General features: G+C 33.9%; 2 protein-coding genes across 6 annotated transcripts in view; one reads left to right on the top strand and one right to left on the bottom strand.

The window, feature by feature from the left end:
- The window catches only part of LOC123670811, a 137,874-nt gene that overhangs the window by 85,607 nt on the left and 29,499 nt on the right, over positions 1-22,768 (bottom strand). For all 5 annotated transcript variants that reach the window (XM_045604373.1, XM_045604371.1, XM_045604372.1 and 2 more), the window contains one exon: positions 21,393-21,466. In XM_045604373.1, coding sequence (XP_045460329.1) covers positions 21,393-21,466 — 74 coding nt within the window. The remainder of the gene's footprint in view (positions 1-21,392; positions 21,467-22,768) is intronic.
- On the top strand, positions 2,136-13,694 carry LOC123670813 (larval cuticle protein A2B-like). The gene is made up of 3 exons (XM_045604375.1): positions 2,136-2,232; positions 6,637-6,789; positions 12,965-13,694. Exons 1-3 carry the CDS (start codon positions 2,221-2,223, stop codon positions 13,445-13,447), a joined length of 648 nt encoding a protein of 215 aa, XP_045460331.1. The 5' UTR covers positions 2,136-2,220; the 3' UTR covers positions 13,448-13,694.

Below are 22,768 nucleotides of genomic sequence, written 5' to 3' on the forward strand. Positions count from 1 at the left end.
ATCATTGTATAAAATTTCTAGTGTTTTTTAACTACTCTATTTTTACTTGCACTTCTGAACTTCTAGGAAGAGTTAGAGAATAAAGAAATATTAAACTAATTTGATTCACATTTTTCGACTTTCATATAGGTATGACTTCAATTTGTATTTCGGAGAAATACAAATCAGATTGTCGTTTGAAGAATTCTCGACACCAGGAGGAAAACAACAACAAAATATAATCAATGAATATCGACCTTACTCTAATTCGACATTGCGAAACTCCAATTACCGAATCCAAACAAATCCTATCGCACAACCTAACGCAACAAAAATATAAAGACCTTCCGACTTACCTCAATTTAATGAGCGCTCATCAATTAAGACGAAAGTGAAGACCGACCGAGCAAAGTGCGTAACGAATAAAAAATTCATGGAAATAGAAATGAGTAAGAGCCGTCGCCGGACAATACCAAAAATGGGCTATATAAAATAGGGGTTCCAATTTAAAATTCCCAGTTTGATCCTCTGCCCCCACAAGGGTGGAGAGTTATATTTGAAACATTTTTCCATGAGATGTTTCGTTTTTGAGATTTCTGACTGATTCAACATAAAAAAATCACCCGGTACTTTAATTCATTAATTATTCAATTTATCAATGCATATCTAAATATTATAATTTAGTACTGATGCCATTCAAACGATATTTTCCATAAATATATTCTTCTTACTTTCTGCAACTTGGGATATTTCGAGATGAAAATGAATAGTGAACCATTGTATAAAATTTCTAGTGTTTTTTAACTACTCTATTTTTACTTGCACTTCTGAACTTCTAGGAAGAGTTAGAGAATAAAGAAATATTAAACTAATTTGATTCACATTTTTCGACTTTCATATAGGTATGACTTCAATTTGTGTTCGGAGAAATACAAATCAGATTGTCGTTTGAAGAATTCTCGGCACCAGAAGGAAAACAACAACAAAATATAATCAATGAATATCGACCTTACTCTAATTTGACATTGCGAAACTCCAATTACCGAATCAAAACAAATCCTATCGCACAACCTAACGCAACAAAAATATAAAGACCTTCCGACTTACCTCAATTTAATGAGCGCTTATCAATTAAGACGAAAGTGAAGACCGATCGATAAGGGTGCGTAACGAATAAAAAATTCATGGAAATATAAATAAGTAAGAGCCGTCGCCGGACAATACCAAAAACGGGCTATATGAAATAGGGGTTCCAATTTAAAATTCCCAGATTGATCCCCTGTCCCCACAAGGGTGGAGAGTTATATTTGAAACATTTTTCCATGAGATGTTTCGTTTTTGAGATTCAACATAAAAAAATCAACCGGTACTTTAATTCATTAATAATTCAATTTATCAATGAATATATAAATATTATAATTTAGTACTAATGCGATTCAAACGATATTTTCCATAAATATATTCTTCTTACTTTCTGCAACTTGGGATATTTCGAGATGAAAATGAATAGTGAACCATTGTATAAAATTTCTAGTGTTTTTTAACTACTCTATTTTTACTTGCACTTCTGAACTTCTAGGAAGAGTTAGAGAATAAAGAAATATTAAACTAATTTGATTCACATTTTTTGACTTTCATATAGGTATGACTTCAATTTGTATTTCGGAGAAATACAAATCAGATTGTCGTTTGAAGAATTCTCGACACCGGGAGGAAAACAACAACAAAATATAATCAATGAATATCGACCTTACTCTAATTCGACATTGCGAAACTCCAATTACCGAATCAAAACAAATCCTATCGCACAACCTAACGCAACAAAAATATAGAGACCTTCCGACTTACCTCAATTTAATGAGCGCTTATCAATTAAGACGAAAGTGAAGACCGATCGAGCAAAGTGCGTAACGAATAAAAAATTCATGGAAATAGAAATGAGTAAGAGCTGGACAATACCAAAAACGGGCGGGGTCGACCAGATCGAAGCGTCGAAAAATTTCGACGACCCACTCGACCAAGGGGGGGTTGTTGTAGCCCCCGTGCCGAAGGTGTCGGATCTAGTTTTTACCACCACCTATACATGTCACAAGAAATGAGGCGTGATCTTGTGTATGATATCGTTGCATAATATTTAATGCATTTGGTATATAAACCGGCCGGGCCGCTGGACCAAACATCAATTCAGTTTCAGTTTTCATTTAGACTCGTTTTATCGATTCTTCGTCTTCGTACGCAATCATGATCGCCAAGGTATGTGCTTCATTGTTTTCAGTGCGGATAATTCACGAGACTGGTTGGGGTATAATTACGAGAAAACGAATACTGTTTCACTTTAGATCCGCTGTTCGTCGAATTTCCGTTTTGGCTCTTTTTTTTTATACAGGGTGTTCAGATTTGTTTCCGACAATCTGAAATGGGTGATAGATCACATCATTTTAAGCAAAAAAGTTCCTATGAACATGGGTCCGGAAATGCTTCGTTTCCGAGATACAGGTTGTTAAAGTTGAAAAAATAATTCGCGTTTTCTTTAATATGTTTTGACTGCTTCGAAATCCTTTCTTGAAATTATTCCTATTCACATATTAAATTTAAATTCATTTTGAAATTTTCTAAGGCGAAATGCATGCGGATTTTCTATTGCCCACTAATAAGTAGAAGTGGTATGCTATGTAATTGTTGTTTTTAAGTGTTCTGAATATTCTGTTTCCTGAAATTTTGCGTTGTTGGGATGCTTTACGAATACTGGGTTTTTATTTTCTTCGAAGGTCTGTAAAATTCTATTTCTCTGTAGATGATTTCTTCTCTGTATGCTTCGTTCGGGCCTTTGGTAACCAATACCATTTTCCTGTATTTGTTGATAAGCTATTAACTTAGTTAACTATAATTATAATTAATGACATCTGAACCTAACACACTTTAAATCTGTCATTGTGTATAGCCATTTTAAATCTATTGCCGCAACAATTGTTGAATGTAAAACAATCAATCATTCGAAGATGTCATTTGTGCATTCAACAGAACGGTGGACATTTCGAACACCTTCTCTAAAAATTATTATGTTATTTTGTTTTGTTCTAAATTGTTACTTCTAAAAAATATTTAATTTAAAATTATTACAAATTTGTTTCTACATGTTTTAGAAATTACAAAAATATGGATTTGGCTTTAAATGCGTTTTTCTCTGAAACGGTTGCCCCTAGCAACTTAAATGAGATATACCTTTTTTAACTAGAAAAGTCAGGGGAATCGATTTTTTTAGTCCAGAATGACGTACAGGGTAGCACAGAAAAGTTGCAACGGTTTTAAGGGGACGAAATGATTGCCAGTGGCGCCCTCTAGAAAATACAACCAAATCGACCACAAATTTGAATTTCTCACCTCAAAAAACCCTAAGTACCAACTTTCATGCAATTATTTGGAATCAGTCGAAAGATATTTAAGAAAACGCGAATTATTTTTTCAACTTTAACACCCTGTATCTCGGAAACGAAGCATTTCCGGACCCATGTTCATGGGAACTTTTTTGCTTAAAATGATGTGATCTATCACCCGTTTCAGTTTGTCGGAAACAAATCAGAACACCCTGTATATAATGTTTATTCAAAATAAACATAGAGGAATTTTTTCGCGAAATATTCACCTATGCTTAATATCTTCCATGTTGAATGCAAATCTGGAAAATTTGATAGATCTGAATGAAAAACATTCTTCATTCAAGAATTTGCCAAGAATTTATATTTCAAAAACCCAGCGCTAAACAGGATTGTCGAATTTAGTTTTGTCGCTTAGTCATCACAACTATCCTTTTAACCACGTGGAGTTTATGCGGCCTCTACCATTTAGTTTGTCTACAATAATTTGTCAGTTCATTCAAAATGTGTTTTTCGAGATAAAAAAATCTCAATGAAAGCATCTCGACAGCTTTAAGATTTGGAGAAAACATTTTCAAGAACCCCTCTTCTTTCGAAATAATGAGTATCAGAAAAGAAAGCAGATCATAGATATCTTGATTCGTTCTCGAGTGACAGGGTGCTTCTGAAAATTACTGTTTTATATATTTCGCATATCCTGGTTTCTGTTCGAGATATTAGAAAAATTTTAAAACGTTTTTTTTTCAGTAATTTTTATGGTTCATATAATACCCATAATTGATCATAGAAAAGAATTACCGCTTTGGAGATATAGAGTCGAGTTGGTGTTTTTTGAATGGGATAACCAATATTTCAAAACTCAGTTTTTTAGTAGCAAATTTGTCGAAAAGCATCCTGTTACCGATTTTCAAAAATTTCATGCGTTACTGAGATCTTCGACTTCATTATCGAAATGAGACACCTTGTATATAAATGTTTTTCCTATATTTGGAGATTTGATGCATTTTGCGTATATTGTATAACTGTAGTCAGTTATAATATCACAAAAGCAAAGACCATATTCGATAATACACCGAGTCACGTGACGTAGTTCGCGAAACATCACGAGAGCGTAGCTCGAATGTCGAGTGAAGATATCCATATAATCGAAATATATTGTCTATGCTCGAGTTGGTATTCGTTATGATAATACAACTCATGTTCTGATGATCCAATAGAATCCGTAAATTTTCTATAGTTTTGATTAGTGAAATTGATAAGTGAATATACTACTTGACGGTGTGATATAATCGTTTTGGTGTTTCGCCTCCTGCCATATTGTGATCATTTCCATAGTAACATTCTTGGACGTTCGCCAAAAAATAAAAGTCAAGCTCAGTGAAACATTGAATTATCAAAATACAGTGCTTCGGTTAAAGCTATTGAAATTATTCTTTATATAATCGTTACGAATACCACTCGAGCATGGACAATATATTTACTCGACGCAGTTCGCGAAACACCACTCGAGCTGCGCTCTCATGATGTTTCGCGAACTACTTGAATGAATCGGTGTATAATCGAATATTGTCTATGCTCTTGTGATAATATAACTGATTATATAACGAATGATATTTTCTATTTCTAAAAATATAACCAAACCGCTGCATTTTGAAAAATTCAATGACATTTCAATGAGCTTGAATTTTAATTTTTTTGGCGAACGTCCAAGAACGTTACTATGGAAATTATCACAATATGGCAGGAGGTGAAACACCAATACCACGTCATCAAAGGTATAATATTCAATTATCAATACGCCGTAACCATAGAAAATTCACGGATTTTATTGTTTCATCAAAACATGAGTTATCTCATCAAGTAATATACAAGTTTTTCGATTCAAAACATACCAACCCTCCTCTACATTTCTCAAACGGTAATTAATTTCTATGATTCATTATGAGTATGATATAGACCATAAAAATTGCTGAAAAAAAGTTTCACACTTTTCCGAATATCTCGACCAGAAACCAAAATCAATATGGCGAATTATTTGAAACAGTCATTTTTCAGAAACGCCCTGTATAACTCGACAACGAATCAAGATATCTATGATTTGCTTCATGATATATCATTATTTTGAAAAAAGATCGGGGGTTATTCAAGAGTCTTATAGTTCTGGAGATACTTCCAGTGAGCAGTCGAGATTTCTTCGCTCTTATCAACCACAAATCTTACTGAACACCACTTAAATGAATTGGTATGAAACGCATAATATCTACTGGTGATAAGGGTTTACAAGTTCGTCATCAAAATTCAGAACAAAATTTATGAAAAATTGGAAGGATGCTGATTTTTTTCGATTATTGCGGTGTTTTGCACTCTAAATTTTTGGTGACGGTAAGGCAATAAATAAATTACTTGATAAAGTTTGCATGATTTGAATGCATGTAAGGGTTCGTGTAGGATTGTGAAAGGGGCTTGCTTGCTTTGGAGCAGATATATTTAATTTGGATGGAATATACATATTTTATGTTCTATTGATCAATTCCCGGCATAATTACATACATAGTAATATAACGAAGAGATTCGGCTCATCGGAATGAAGTGCAACAACAACCACTAAATTATAAGAATTTGTCGAGAAAAATAATTCAAATCGCTGGCAGTTATGTTTGCATTCAATAAAATAATCACTTCTTCTCTCATTGTGGCAGACGACACAATGAGGAATTTATCTATCAATTCAGCACATAACAACTTTATTTATTCACTGAGGCGTAGGATCAATTGTTTGGAATTTGAATTGGACGTAATTGTTAAACTGTTTTAGAGTTCAGCAAAAATGTATTGATGTTGATACGGCCATGACTGAATTATTGTGTTAAATGAAAAAAATGCGAATTTTACACAATGGATAATTATATCTTATATCCTTCCAATTCATATAGACTCGAATGGAATCCAAAACTCATAATAAAAATCCCGCAACTGTTGAGGGTAGGACTTCGCGCTAAAAAATATTGCACAATAAGTTTTTTTTTTCAAGTTTATAGTTTTTTTGTTTTCCTTTTCATTAACTGGATCTCAAAACTCACTATCTCTATTCAAACGCGAACTAGTATCGTTAAAAATATGAATCCCCATACTTCAGTAATCAAATTGCAAACAGCAAGTATTAAAATAGGAAAATGCATGATTCAAAGATGGTAAACTGAACAAAATGATCTGATATGATCTGATAAAAAAAGACATATTAAATTTGAAAACTGTACATCTTTATAATTTTCCCTTTTCGCAGGTTGTTTTCGCTGTAGCCACATTGATGGTGGCAGTTGATGCCAGACCCGGCTTGGCTCCTACTGCAATTTTGACCCATGCTGCCCCAGCAGTAGCAGTTAAAGCCGAACCCTACGACCCCCATCCACAGTACAACTTTGCCTATGGAGTAGCTGTAAGTTTTACGAAAGAATCGATCAGCATTTGAAGACATTTTTCAAATGCAATATTTCATTTTCATCAATTCGAAATATTCAGATAGGTAAAATATTCTACTGAAACAATTATCTAATATAGCCATGAATTGAATGAAAAATTTTTCGTGAATCGCCAGAACTTCACATACTCATATTTTTCAAATCAGTCCGAATAATATTTTTTCTACTTCATGCAAAAAAATGTTGCTTAATTATATTTGTTAAAAAAAATGGTTGTTCATTGCACTTGTATCTATGCTAAAATTTTCACGAACTCATCAACGTCCATATCTTAACCCCGAGATTCTAATACGTTTCAAAAATTACAAGGGCAACTAAAATTTTGGTCAGTTCCTGCGTGAGCGTTGAAAAAATTAGCACTAGACCTGTTACACTTATTTTTTTCTTCCGGGTTTTTTCTTGAAATGCTAATGACCCACTTATCACACTCCTAATTAAAAGAATCACCGTCATTCATAAATTAGTTCCAGTCTGATCATTCATTAAGTCTCGAAACGCCTTTTGATGTCCAAGGTATACAAAGAGGAAAGAGCGAAGCCGCTCGCAAGAAATAAAGCAATTAGTGGATGAAAAATGTTCAGAAGTTGTGTGAAAGACTGTTCTTATGGGCGACCACCAATTTGACATAATTGTCTAATAAATAACACATTGGTTCCAGATAGATCGTTCATTTATAAGAGCGAGTAGACAAATTGTAAAGTTTTCAGTGAGAATTCTTCAGACAGATACATTTCATTCAGGATTCGGTTTCATGCCTGGAATAGTAATTCATTGATAAATTCCGGATTGTCCACCAATAAGGTTTTATAGACATGAATAACAGACCTTTTAGATATTTGTTCATTCAATGTTTGTAAATTTTCAATCTTCATTTGATAGCTTATCTTATGAATTTTCAAACAATAACTTTTTAACGACTCCTCTAAATTACTGAGTTTAAAAAATCAAATTGTTGAAAACATCAAACGAAATAACAGCCCATGGACATAAAAAAAAATAATGGCATCTCCCTAGTTCTAAATATATCAATAATAATACTTGGCATTTGGTTCAAATCAATTCAACAGTATACTATAGGTAATTCAATTAACATTTGAGGACCAAAATTTTCCATAACTACAATAATAATAATAATAATCTATGAACTATTCTAGAAAGAATTGAATTTTCTTCGAATGTTAGACCATGTTTATTATCATTGTATTCAGTTATTAGCTAGTTATTCAGCCATTTCTGAATTATTCTTCTTCAACACTTTCATGCTCCAGAAGTGAATTTGTATTCCGTAAGTATAAAACTTTGCCCATATAGGGTATTCTTAAATTGGAGGTATAAATGAAATGAGAGATTCCTTGGATAATTTTAAGAAAAGAACATGGGTCAGAATACACTTTGTTTTCGAGATACAGTGAGCTTCTTGTACTCCTATTTTTTGTGATGATTATACCAATTTAACGAATCTTTATTAATCTCCACTTCATGTCAGGTAAATGAGTACAAAAACTTACAATTAATTTATTTATCTCAGCTCACTAACTGGATCTTTATAATAATTTGGATGCCCCTGAGGATAACTAGAAAATTGTTATCTCGAAATCGGTTGTAGATACGACAAAACTTCAACAAACCAAAAAGTGTAGTACTGGATAAAAGGTTTTTTCACATTTTTCTAAATTACCAGTAGTAATAAAAAAAAGTTTTGGAGGAAAGAAGCGGGCACTGTAACATAGAAAATATCACCCTGTATATTCGCATTCAAAATTGAAGCATTTCACATGATGAAAACTTTAAATTGGAATGTCTATGCCAAATTTAAATTAAATATCTTACGAATGGTAGATGCTACGAGAAAAATGAACTTGAATAAAAATCGAACTTTATCACCCTGTATCTCCAAAACAAAGCTTTAAGGGCCTATGTTTATAGGCCTCATTTCTTTAAATGATCCGAGAAATCTGTCATTTTCATTTGTACCTACAATTTGGGAACACCCTATATAATGCAGAATAAGTTTTGATCGAATTAATACATCTACAAGATTTTCGATTTCTGTTCCATTTTATTCGAATTAAAAGGATTGTTTAACCCGCCGGCGCAGTCTATATTGTACAGGGTGTTTCATCGCGGTGGCCTATTAGACGTTTATGGAAAACTAATTATAATTTTATGCTGAAAATTTGTATATTGGGGTTTGAGACAATGATCTTTCTCCCTAAAATATTTTCTGATCTCTACAACTGCCGGTTATACCGAAAACATACTACTACTTCCTAGTTTTTAATGTGACTTATTTTTATTATGTATTGGATATTTATTGTATCAATTTTTTTTTTAATATTCAACTTTGACGCACCTTGTAAATTATTGAAGGTTAATTTGATTTATTTGTGATGTTTAAGAGCAAATAAATTCTATTCTATTCTATTTCAAATGGCACACCCAGTATATTATTGCATCATTAGATAGCTTTTTTGATGACAATTTCAGCTATATGCCATAACTTAGGTAAAAACTCAACGGTTCATGAGTTAATGGAATTCTTATGAAAATAATGGTGGCGATGGGGACTCACATTTTTATGGAATATTTTTGCAGGAAATTTTTTTCGAAAAAACCTTTTTTAATTGTTATTCTGGAAATACGTAGTATTATGAGACTGCTTGCAAATTGGATCGAAAATGTACAGGGTGCATCTAAGAAAATCATGAACTTGGACTACCCAAATTCATCAAATCTCCAAATTTTCAAATTAGAACCTATATTTTTTATCATTTCGGTCGATTCTACGTCCAAAAATAGTGGGAGTTACTCAAGCAAACCCTAAAACTAAAATGAATACATCAAGAGTTATCGACGAGGAACATTAAATGAGGAAAAATTGTATATTGTATTTGACATAGGTACTTCGCCTGCCAATTAAGGAAATTGCCAATATTTCAGAAAGCAATTTATTTTCAAAATTATTGGAATAATTTCGCGATATTCTATACGCGAGTCGAGTAAGAGGCCAAAAACAAACAATTACGTCGGAAATCCTCACTTTAATTGGAATACCGTTCCAAGTTCCAATTTATTCGATCCTCGATAACTGTTTTGTCTCGTTGCCACCATGAAATTTCTAATAATAGATTCCTAAGTATCATGGTAACGGGTGGCGTCTCGATGTATCAGGACCTTAAGGTAACATTTCGACGGCAATGTAACGACTTAGGCGCCGATCTGACATTTCGTCGACGTTTCAATTTAACGGAGGACACGAAGACGCCGATACCCTCTGGCTTCTTCGTGAAACATCATCGGTAATAGGCGACAGACGGAAAATAGGAACCATCAAATCTAAAACTATCTATTTTCGTTTCTGAACATTAAAAACGCACACGGAACACGATTGGTAAAATGAAAATATGAAGGAATGAAAAAAACAGTGAATTACAATATACATATAATTCATTTCAACCGACGTATTGCCTATCGACACCACATCTTGTTTGTATTGTGTATCAGGACTAGTTAATCTCGATAATGTACAGAAATGGGAAAAGACAGTAATGGTGTGGTTACATAAAGTATTTACGGAATGATTACCAGTTCATAACAATCTGTCAAAATTTATTAATATATCGGAACATGTATGTGAAATTATTGACTCACAATCTGGCAAGTTATTTGGTTTTATTTTTATATTGATCTGATTATTGGTATTTCAGTTAGTTATGAAGGGTTTTCTTATAAGAAGTTTCATTTTGATATTGAATGAAATTAGGAAATTTCAGGAGAAATATATGGAGGAAGAGGGAAAGGAAGATACTTTTTAAGACAAATTCGCACATTTGCGATAATCTTGTGATGTGCTCGATAATACAAATTTCATCTTTAAGGTCTTGAATTGATTGTGGAGTTTTGTCATTGACCTCATCTTTCATGTGGCCCTAAAAAAAATATTCTCAAGTTTTATATCACAAGATTTCGGTGGCCAAATGTGATCACCTCTTGGAACATTTCTTGCAAAATTGCGATTGTCTCGTTGAAAATAAACGTAAGATTTAAGTCGAGGAATCGACGACCCTGGGTTATGGGCTACAGCTGCGATATTCTCAGTTGTTCTTCAGCGACGAACCCGGTTTCGTTTCTTCACATCACTAACAGCTCATCTATCACTATCAACAGCTCAAATTTTTTCACCACCAGTTGCACCGAGAAGGTGCTTCATAATGAACTAAAAGAGCTTTAGTTTTGTGAACTTGAACTACAAAATTTTCACAATTTTAATGTTTTGTTGAAGCATGTATAGAACTATTTTTAGTAATTTTTCAGTTTTCACTTGTCAAATGCCAAAAAATAGCAGATTCAAGAGTAACAGCTGCCCATAATTCGTTTATTAAACTCAAGTCATGAATGTCAGAACTATTTTACAAGCGTTCTCTTATTTCGAGTCCTTTATACAAAATTCAACACAAACGCTTTTATATTCCATAGATAGTCGAATGTTCAAGTTTCGACTTGTTTACTCATCCACAAGCAAACATCATCAATTAAATTTCATGATTATTCTTAATAAAGCTTCACCATTATAAATGCAATACTGAGTTGATACCATCAACTCTTTCTTTCGTTATGTACGTACTAATGAACTTTTCATATCGTAAAACTTATCACGTAATGTGCATCGCCAATTATCTTAATCAAGATGATTCGTTATCTAGTAGAATTACGGGAAAAGAGACATAAAAATAAAATCGTGCAATAAGAGTTCAGAATTATTCCGATAAAAATCAATAGTGTTTTAACCTTGGTACGTTATGAACATTTGGATATTTTTCAGTCATTTTATAGCGAGAAGTATAGTGTCACTCCAACTTGTCTTCTGAAGTAGGTAAAGAAAAGGATGAATTTGGTAGATGTAAGACATCCAGATTTGAAATCAACTCAAGTTCAAGTGACTCGAAATCAACTTAAGTTCAAGTCAAGTAGTAGTTTTTCAATCTCAAATCAAGTATTTATTCATCAAGTACTTGACTCAACATTGAAAAACTACAACTTGACTTGAACTTGACTTGATTTCAAGTCGTGCTCAAGCCAAGTAGCTCGAATATCAAGTCAAGTAGCTTGAATATCAAGTCAAGTAGCTTGAATATCAGGCCGTGAATGCCTAGCAATTATAGCTATCAGTTCATGTCCCCTATCTTATTCAACCCTATTTTAATTGTGCTCCATTTAGTAGTCTTACTTGAGTCTTGAGATTTTCTGCATTATCAGAAAACATGTTCATGTGGATGGCAGAGTTGGGAACACAAAATAAAATTTTTATAGTCGATAGATGTATTTGTAGATATATTTGCAACTTGTAAATGCAAAGATCTAGTATATCGGAAATATTTCCTTCAATTTGTGTAGGATCAATAGTTGATGTAATGATATTTGAAATTATTCATTCGACTAAAAAGTTTGATGGTCAAACCTAATTTTATTTTTACCCTAAGAATTATAATTCCAAGAGAGAATTGTCATTACTATCTATTTAGTTAGTCCAATTGAAATTGAAATTTGTGGACCCACATCAGCATAAGCAAATACAGAAGCATCTAAATCGCGCAACGAATCGAATATTGAAAGCTTGTCAGGCAGTGTCCAGTTGATTAATGGCAAACACTTGAAAAAATTTAACGAGATTATTCCTGCGAGCGTACGTGCGGCAAATATCTAGATCAGTGATTCTCAAACGACCACCTATTTATGGAGTTTTTCAACGATTATCTGTCCGGATCTATCAAGGTTAATATAATGGCAAGCGGGTATGTGCCTCCTTATGCGTTGTTATTTCATAATTCCAAGTCAGACACATTCCACGTATTACTTGGAATTCTCGCAAGCTTTTTCCTTCGACCATTGGAGAAATCAGGAAGAAAATACACGCAACCTATGCAGGCGAATCGAAATCGGTAAAATAGTGAGCCGAGAAACAAAAATCAATCTGATAATGGGCTGGAAATCCTTTAATTATATATCCATTTTTATAATAGAAGAAATTCGATATGTACTAATAACACAAATAATGAATTGTACATTCCGATGACTTGATGATTAGAAACTTCTACGAATGAGTAAAGGATAATAATAGAATTTTTTTCGCAGGACCACTCAACTGGAGACATCAAAGACCAAGAAGAATCCAGAGATGGTGATGTAGTAAAAGGCAAATACAGCCTAGTCGAGCCCGATGGTAGCAAACGTACTGTAGAATACACCGCAGATCCCGTTAACGGATTCAACGCTGTCGTCCACAAAGAAGCCCTCTCCCACCCAGCTCAAGTAGCTGTTGCTCACGCTCCAGTTGCAGTAGCCCACGCTCCAATAGCAGTAGCTCACGCTCCCGTAGCCATAGCTCATGCTCCAGCCTATGCTGTAGCTCACGCTCCAGCCTATGCCGTAGCCCACGCTCCAGCCTATGCTGTGGCTCACGCTCCTGCTGCCATCTCCCACTCTTCTATCACCACATCTCACAGCGCCCCAGTTGCCATTGCTGCCCCAACCTACGCTGTTGCTCACGCTCCAGTAGCCGTAGCTCACGCTCCAATCGCTTTGTCCCACGCACCAACCTACGCTTACTTGCATTAAGGTATTATTTACAGCATCGTTTTTGTTTGGGTACATACTTTCCTTCCTGGAAATGAGCGAGATCTATTGGAGTTTGAAGTATTATATTTTCCTAGCTCGAGCTTCATTCCGGAAGGAATTTTATGTATCTATTTTTGGTTATTGCTCGTATTCGTTTCATGCATGTATGTAAATAGTCATCGTTTTGCGTTTCTCATTTTTTGTATAACTTATGTAGATATAGGGTTATTAAAGTTTTGTTCTTGAATTCAGGCAATTTTTTTGAAAATTCCTTTTCATGTAAAAAAGTGTTTTCAATTCAATTCTCAATCTCGAAGAGAATTATCTGTTGAGGGTCGGATAATACGACTTTTGATCTCTGAAATCAATAGGAAAGTTTCTTCAATTGGAAGAAGCAACTAACTTGTATCGATTTTTATTCAATCAGTAGTTATTATTTTTTCAAAAACTGATCTATACCGAAGGTCCTTCATTTGATATGTTTAATAATTCTCATATGGAGAAAAATCATTTGAAACATTTTTAATATGGATTGTAAGGCTTTATTTTTTTGAAGAAAACCTTACAGCAGTACGTCATTTGTACTTTTTGCGATTTGGTTTAGCGCACTGCTCTAGTGGCAATGTTCCCAAATGATGACGTAGCAGATAAAAAACTGACGAAATATTTTTGAGAAAAGTACCCCTTAATCTCTTTTCGTGAAAAAAATATCATCAGCATAAGATTTGCCTTGAAAAGTTGAGCCTATGACTAAATTTCCATCAAAATCAATCGAAGTGTTCAAACGTTATTTATGTTAAAATGAATTCTTCAGATGACTGTAATTTGAAGAGGAAGCATTTTCGTAGATATATGTCTATAGGAACTTTCTTCTTATTTTGATGAGTTCTATCACCTCTTGAAGTTTTCCGCATAAATGGGGATCTCCCTTTTTATTACGATTAACAATTTCAACCTTGGTATGAATTTTTAATAGCGTCATCAGAAGCTGAGAAAATTCGAGCAAAATGTCGAAAAAAAAAGTGAAAAAGCACGTTACAGGGTGTCCAGAAATCATAGTCTCTTTTCTCTGTATCTTTTTGCCTCTAGCAAAATTATAAAAATTATGCCTTTTTCGCATTCCCCATCAAATTTTTCAAGATAATTGCGCTTTTATGAATACTCGTTTATTTCCCTCAAAACTTTACAGGGTAGGTCAATAAAATATAAGACAGAGTATACCTAAAGACGGTTGGAACATTATTTTACACATTAATATAACATTTAAACACATATATCATTAATATATAATACATATACAAAATTGACTAGTGAATATACTGACTAGAATTGATGGTTCATGAATTCTTCTATGGAATACAAACATACTAGTACCTAATGAAAAATTATTTTACAATTCCAATTACTAGTCCAAATAACTGGATATTAAAAAAAATGATTACTTTCACATGTATTTTCCACCAAAGCTGTTCTCTTGCAGAGGTACATGGTCTTGACACCCTTCAATGGGTAACTACTTGGCAAACAAAATCAGTTGCATTCGAAAGCGCCATTTGGTTGATTATTCTGTTATTTTAATTAGTAATTGGGATATTAAAATTAATTTCGGCCGAGATAATTTTTCATCATCTGTATGTTTGTATTCATAAAAGTGCAATTTTAATGACTTTGCAATCAAAGGCTTCACGTAACTGTTTTCCTTATTCTTGCCTTGAGAAATTCGTTCGTTGAAAACGTGCTAATGCTCAAGTAGGGAAGACTGGGGAGGGTTGATACAAGGGTAGGTTTGAACACGTTCAAATTTCCCGCCTCGGTTCTTCAAAGGAGGTGTAATCGCGTGCAGTGCCTCAATGAGTGTGGAAGTAGTGTCAGTTGAAATATAGCAACAACGATCGCGTCACGAACAAGAGTTTTTAAGCTTAAATTGCTCACATATTCTATGTAAGAATTTGCATAACAAACGTAAGGCTTCATCTCTTTATCAAAAAAAACTAACGAAATTCAGCACTATATTCCTGATGCGCATTTCATTTAGAACAAGACACCTGTAGTACAGATCTTCAATCGAATGTCATAATATGTTCACGTCCTATATTTTCTAAATTTGTCTTCTAGGGAGGTTTGATACAGTAGATCTCACCTTAAAAAAAAAGATTCAAACAAAAATACAAAAACAAAAAAGTGTGTTTGATGACTTGGATCCTGAGGACGAAAATGAAAAAGATATATTTTCTGATGAGCGCCGAAAATAATGAATTGCAGTAGATGCAAGGTGGATCGTCATCTTCATCAGAAAATGGAGTGCCATTCAGCCTGTGCAAGTGTCAGTAGTAAAATAAAAATGTTTACTTGCGAATTATGTAGGAATTAGGTAGTGTTATGATAATGAAAGATTGATCTCTTATTTTTGCTCGTACCTTATTTCTTATTGTATCAAACCTCCCTTTTAGTGTATCAAGCCTCCCATTTATAAAGAGGTTTGAGAAACTTTGCACCGAAAATTTCAAGAGCTCTTAATCAAGATTGAAATTTCTATTTATATATATATATATATATATATATATATATATACATATCGGTTTAAAACGTGCGACGACGTTGTCCGATGCCTAGAATCCATTGCTTGCGATCTTCCCATTGCTCTGCTTGCAAGTTTCGATCACTCATTGCATTTCGTATTCCCTCCATCCAGTTCTTTCTTGGTCTCCCTCTTCGTCTCCTCATGTTTGGTATCCATTCCATTGTTATTTTCGGCAGTCGTGATTGTCCCATTCGTTGAACATGTCCAAACCAGATCAGCTGTTTTCTCTCTATATCATCCATGATTATGCCTTCTACTCCCATTTGATTTCGTACTTCCTGGTTTCTTATTCTTTGCATTTTAGATATTCTAGCCGATCTCCTCAACGCATCCATCTCTGCAGCCTCTATCCTCCTCTTATTTCTTTCTGTCAGTCTCCATGTCTCAGATCCATACGTTAATTGGCTTTTGATCATTGTATTGTAGATGTTGAACTTTCGTGATCTGGTTATATTTTTGCTCCAGAGTATTCCATTTAAACAGCCAATTACTTTTCTTGCCTCTGTTACTCGTGATCTTATCTCATTGTCATCTGTACCGCTTGTGTCGAACTTCACTCCCAAATACTTGTATTCTTCGCAAGGTTGTATGCTTTCTGACCAATATCCAGTTCACTCAATTGGTCTCCAATACAAAGATATTTAGTCTTTTCCAGATTCATTTCCAATCCCCAATACTCATATGTTTCCTTCAGTTTACGTGTCATGTATTGTAGATCTTCTTTGTCTCCTGCGATTATTACCTGGTCATCCGCAAACTGTAGGGTGTAGATGTTCGTATCATTCAAAGGTATGCCCATCCCAGAAATTTCTATTTTCAGTTATTAAATATTGCTGAACGTTTAAGCGAAGTCCTTTAATTCCACTCTGACTTAAATGGATAGGTAAATGTTAAAAACAAATTTTTTATTAACAATTTTGTGAAAAATGTATCAACCCTCCCCAGTCTCAATCTACATTAATCTCAATACTTCCATTAGTCCATCCTGCGTCCTTGCGCCGCCGCTGCCCCAAACAGAATACAAATTACGAATCCCCCAAATTTAGACCGTAAATATTTACGTTTATTGACCGGACACAGTCCTGAAATGTGCATCCTACTGTTCGGCACATCGATTGACCCACATTCGTCGGGCCAGCGTCGCGGCGCCCCGCAGACGTTGCCGACGGAGGACATTGCACCGTGGCGCTCGTGCGGGATCTCCCGCCCCCACCGCTGCTACGCTCCGGTCACGCGAAATCTCGCGTCGTTTATTCTTCGGTTCCGCCATTATTTTCGTCAGCTGTTCGGATCGATGCGGATTGGGCAACGCGATTCCGAAAATTAATTACTGGTTAATCCTTGAGATTGAGAGGGTCACATTTCGCAAGGATTTCGTAACGGGGTCGGTAAGGACGGACTTCAATGGGTCAGCGATGAATAAACTGAAAAGATCCTCTAAACTAACTAGAAGGAATCTTCTGACACGTTTGTTACTCCAAAAAGTTGTTCAAAAACTCCCACATTTTGAGCCTTGTTCCCAGAACAGATAACTCTATAATTTCTTCACACTGACTTATATTCAAGCTACTTGACGTGGCATGAATTGAAATCAAGTCAAGTAGTACTTTTCAATGTCAAGGAAAATATTTATTTATCAAGTACTTGAAAAGTCAAGTACATAATATCAAGCTACATACTCGATTTTCGGCAGTTCTATTGTATAGTGTGCACATCGATAAAAAAATAAATGAGAAGGAATTTTGCGAAAGAGACTTTCATTTATTAAACTTGTATAAAAAAAACAAAAATATCCAACTAATTTAAAATTTTAACACAAATAAAATCACTATCAAACATTACAAAATATAAAAAAATATAGTTTCTTAATATTAAGAAACCTCCAAGTAGTGTATGATTACATCATTTTCCATCGAGACACGTGAGGCATCTTATCGATTTTTTGTCTGATCTATTGTGGATTTTTGTAACAGTCAGAGCAGCTCTGGAAAATCGTTTTTCAACGGGAGCTGAAGATGCTGGCGATGATAAAAAAATCTTTGACCACTTTAGCCAAGTTTGGAAAAACGTATACGTGCCTCTTCCACCATTATAAAATATATTCTAAAGTGTCAAATTTCATCTTGACCGCGACATCAGAATTATACTTCCAGTTGCAAAAACGTTCATTTAAATTTAATGAGGTCATTGAAATTTTAATCAAGAACTATCTATATTAATATAGAATTCATTGGAAAAAATGATAAGCGTTGAGACGTTTTATTTTTCCGCATGAAAACTGCGATGAAGGCATGAGAGATTTTTCTTTACAAATTCAAAGAGCAATTCATTTTTAGATTGTGATATTTCAGTGGAGTACTGAAAAAAAGAGATCATTACCCTTTAGCAAGCCAATGATGAACATAAAATTCTGAATTGCATGTCAATGAATGCATAATAACTGTTATGAATATCACGACCGATTTCAGGGCAAAAAATAAATGGTCAATTCTTAAGAACAACCCCATATCTCTGGAAACGAAGCAGACAAAGATAATATAACAAACTGTCATTATGTTTTACGTAGAATCAACAAATTGATATTTATATAGATATCAATTTGTTTGCAGAGAATAATAGTAAATGTACCCTTAATAGGGAATACCACCACGTGACTGCTCAGTTCAAAACGAAAGTATAGATTTTTCCCCTCACAACCACCGATTTTTATGGGGTTTTCACCCAATTATTTCAAACAATAAATATACATTGTGGAATGACAATCATTTTTAATTTGCGAATAAAAAAAATTTTGGTTACTTATCGTTTTTTGCAAAAAAACTGATGATGTGTTCAATGTACAAATCATTCATAAATTTTATAAAGATTTTGAGGAAAAAAACTACAACAATTCATTACAAAAGAGGTAAAACTATAATTTTGTGAAAAAATTCGTAATTCGTTAAGAGAAAAAAGATGAAGTGAATGTACATCTTCGTATACAAAGTTTGGTCAACGCAGGAGCGCCAGATGCGAAATGAATGGGTTTAATATTTTACTGATACGAGGAAAGTCACTTGGTGATCCCTCTTAACAATTTACCTACACGGAGAGTTCAAGGGGTTGAAATTTCGTCTTATATGGATTTCATATGGGCATGAAATTTCATAAATGAAATCCATAAAAGAAGAACTTTACACCCGTAGAACACTCCGTGAAAATTGATAAGGGTACATTTATTATCAATCCCTGAGATGCGATGGGGGGCGTATAATGAATATTCAAGCAGAAAATTCAGATCGAATGAGTCAACAACTCGGAGAAATCCCTTCTGCAAAATCCTCAGATTACCATTTCATTCGTCAACTTGACGAACTGAACATCTGAATATTATTATTGTTCTGGTAATCTACGAGGCGAACTCCGACGAAAATGGGTTCTATTGGCTGACATAAATTTGCCGAATTCGTTTCCGTCGTTTTGTTATATATCCCGATACAACACGCAATCTTCAGGTATGGAAATCAGGATCGACTTCATTGTCTGTGATGAGAAAAAAAACGGATAGTTTCTATTCATCAATTTTTCCTATGCCGGACCTGAAAAATAAATTCAGTTGCTATGTCTGTATGAAGTAGTTGCTGCAGAGAATAAACGCACCAAAAAATAGGTTGGTTTGAAAGTTATCGGTAATTGAAGAAATTGACAAAATCAATGAAACACTCTGTATCTTGATTATAAAGAGAGATATACCTTTCAAATTTAAGTTATTCTGACTTGCTGCAGTATCCCCTATCTACTTTTAGCTTCCACCCATTTACCAATGAATCAACCTGTACATAATATAGACGCAAAATTTAAACTGGGTGGAGTCTGTTTTCATTGAAATCTTAGGTTGTTGTTCTATTACTTCAATTCACATGAAGTTCGAAATAATTATTATCTATATACACGCGTAATCGCATCCCGATAGATCTTTTGTCACGAAAATATTTCATAATTATTTTCGAATTTTCTTCTTGAATGTTCTAAGGTTCTGATGATGTGATCAGCTTGCAATTTTGCCCGAAGCTTGAAACTGTTAATTCTTATCATCACACAAAATCTGAACTGTGTCGGTTTTGTGGTCACGGAAATATTGATGGGTAATCATTTTTCGATATTCTTTTTGAATTAATTCTGGTGATCGAATCCTTTGCCGCAGAAGTATTGGATATTTCTCCTTCAATATCCTATAATTCTGATGCTTTACGTTTCGCAAGAAACTTGCTACACTATTTTTTTCTTATTTCTTCGGAGTCCGATTCAAAATTTCTTAATGCTAAAATTTAATAGTATATTATTCAACGAGCGGTAATGTAGGTCATAACTCACGCAGATGAAGTTTGCAGCACGAGCCGCAGGCGAGTGCTGTAATTCATCAAGTGAGTTATGGCCTACATTACCGCAAGTTGAATACTATACTTTATCTACGACTATATCAATAAATACTAAGAAAAAATACAGACTTAGAATATAGACAGAAGGAACGGGAACTAAACATATGTGCTCGATCCCGACTACAAGAGAGATGGAAACTTAGTGTCACCAATCCACAATCGAACTAGCTTCGGCTAGCTCGAATCCAGTACAGTGTACAGACATAGAACTATGTTGAAAAACTTCAATAGTTGCCTATAAAAATGCATTAAAATATACCAAAAAAAATTCCCTGTAAACAACGACTTAATGACCTTACTGCTACAAACTCCTTTATATTTTTTTCGGGCAAGTAATTATGTATGTTAACATCAGCTGTTTGTCTTTTGGAAATGTATACCTATATAATATTTCATCTTCACTATCTGAATTAATCGTTTTCAGCAAAACATTCACAATAATTAGATATCAACTTAATTTGAAAACGTCAAAATTATTAAAGTGACATTCCCTCGGACATTCCTCCCCTCAATAACAATAATGGAATGTTCTCTTTCGGCCAATCGAATAGAAGCAGAGAAGTATAGAAGCACAGATCCATATTTTCCGATTTATTATAGTGAGTTATAATAGTGAGTTATTATAACTCACGATTTTTGTTAATAGATACTATTAATTTCTCAAAAACAGTTGAATAATGAATATATAATTGAATAGGAGTAGATGAAAATATTTAATTAAAAAATTTATTTCTACAAAACTACACTACGTCGAATTTCAAGCTATAAAATACTTGCAGCGTTTTTCATTTCCCTTCTATAAACTCGAGATACAATCATTATTCTAAAAGACTGCAGAAATGGCCCAGATCGTTATGACCTTATTGAGGAACTAGACCAGCACTGCAGAGGGAGTAGGAATCGGAGGATTGGATTGCTTATGTAATAGGCTTGTAAATCAACTTACCCCTAGCGTTCGTGGCGGAATCTGCGATCTTCTGGAATGCCTCCAAGTAGGCTGTTACTGCCAGGATGGTAGCCCTACAAACAGAACAATTCTCTTTAGATGATGTAGCAATCTACATTCAAGAAGTGATAAAAAATACCATAAAGACTTGATTAAGTCTCAATTATTTTATGAAAGTTAGCACGCCTAAATTATCTCGTGATTAGCTTGAAGATGAGTCAACAAACCCAAATTCTACTGATTATCAAGTAAAAAATTCTAGGGAAGTGATAAAAAATACCGAAAAGACTTTATTGATTCTTAATTATTTCATGAAAGTTAGCACGCCTAAATTATCTCGTGATTAGCATGAAGAAGAGTCAACAAAACCAAATTCTACTGATGATCAAGTAAAAAATTCTAGGGACTTAATTAGTTGAGGTTGAAGTTGCCAGGTTTCCATTTGCGTTTAACGCCGTTTCGATAACGATTTCAATTACCTTCAAAAATACAAAATATGTTAAAATGCAAATAAAAATTTTGTAAAAAATTCTGAAGACAAATTTCAACATGAAAATTTAAAATTCAAACAGATTTTTATTTTCGAAATATACACAACGGCAAAATTAGTGAAACGGACAAAATCTGAACGAAGTTTGTAGTTCATTTTCCCTTTAACCCTTTGACCGATTTCAGAAATTATTTCTTTGAATTGTAGCTTGATTGATGATTTTATTAAAATTTAACTAAACATCAGATTGGTTGCTGTTCTCTACTATAGACGATCTAATACCTTTGCATCGTGTGCATCTTGAGCTGATTTAAATACTACGTAATATTATAGTCATTATAGTACTTTTGGCACAATGACTTCACCGTTGCTTCTTTATATTTGGTCTTTGTTGATCGCCCAATCTTTTAGTATCTACGTCAATTCTTCTAAGCTACTATGTTCATTCAATTCATATTCTAGTTCGCAGAAAAAATCCATAAATATTCCCCAAATATATTTGTGATGTATGTTGTATTTCTGGGATTTATACTTTGTTATACTTTGAACATACTTATTGCCAAAACGTGACGTTTTAAAATTTATTTGGAATAAAGTTGTCAAACTCAAAGGTCTTGTCTAAGATGTCTAAAAACCAGGTGTATGAACTGATTAGCTTTTGTTTTGCCAATTTTGAGAATATTAGTTAAGCTTCGTTATGTCAACTGTAGGTAGCGCTATCAACAAATTAAGATTCTTGTTATTCATTATTTACGAGGTTTGTGCCATTATGTACCTATATGTATATCTTTCATTATAGTTATGATCTATGGAAGTAATTCTTGTAATTGAAATACCAATAAACTCTCTCTATTACAAATATTTGAATTCATTCCAGTAAACGTTT

The sequence above is a fragment of the Harmonia axyridis genome, chromosome 1, assembly GCF_914767665.1.
Source record: "Harmonia axyridis chromosome 1, icHarAxyr1.1, whole genome shotgun sequence".
NCBI lineage: Eukaryota > Metazoa > Arthropoda > Insecta > Coleoptera > Coccinellidae > Harmonia > Harmonia axyridis.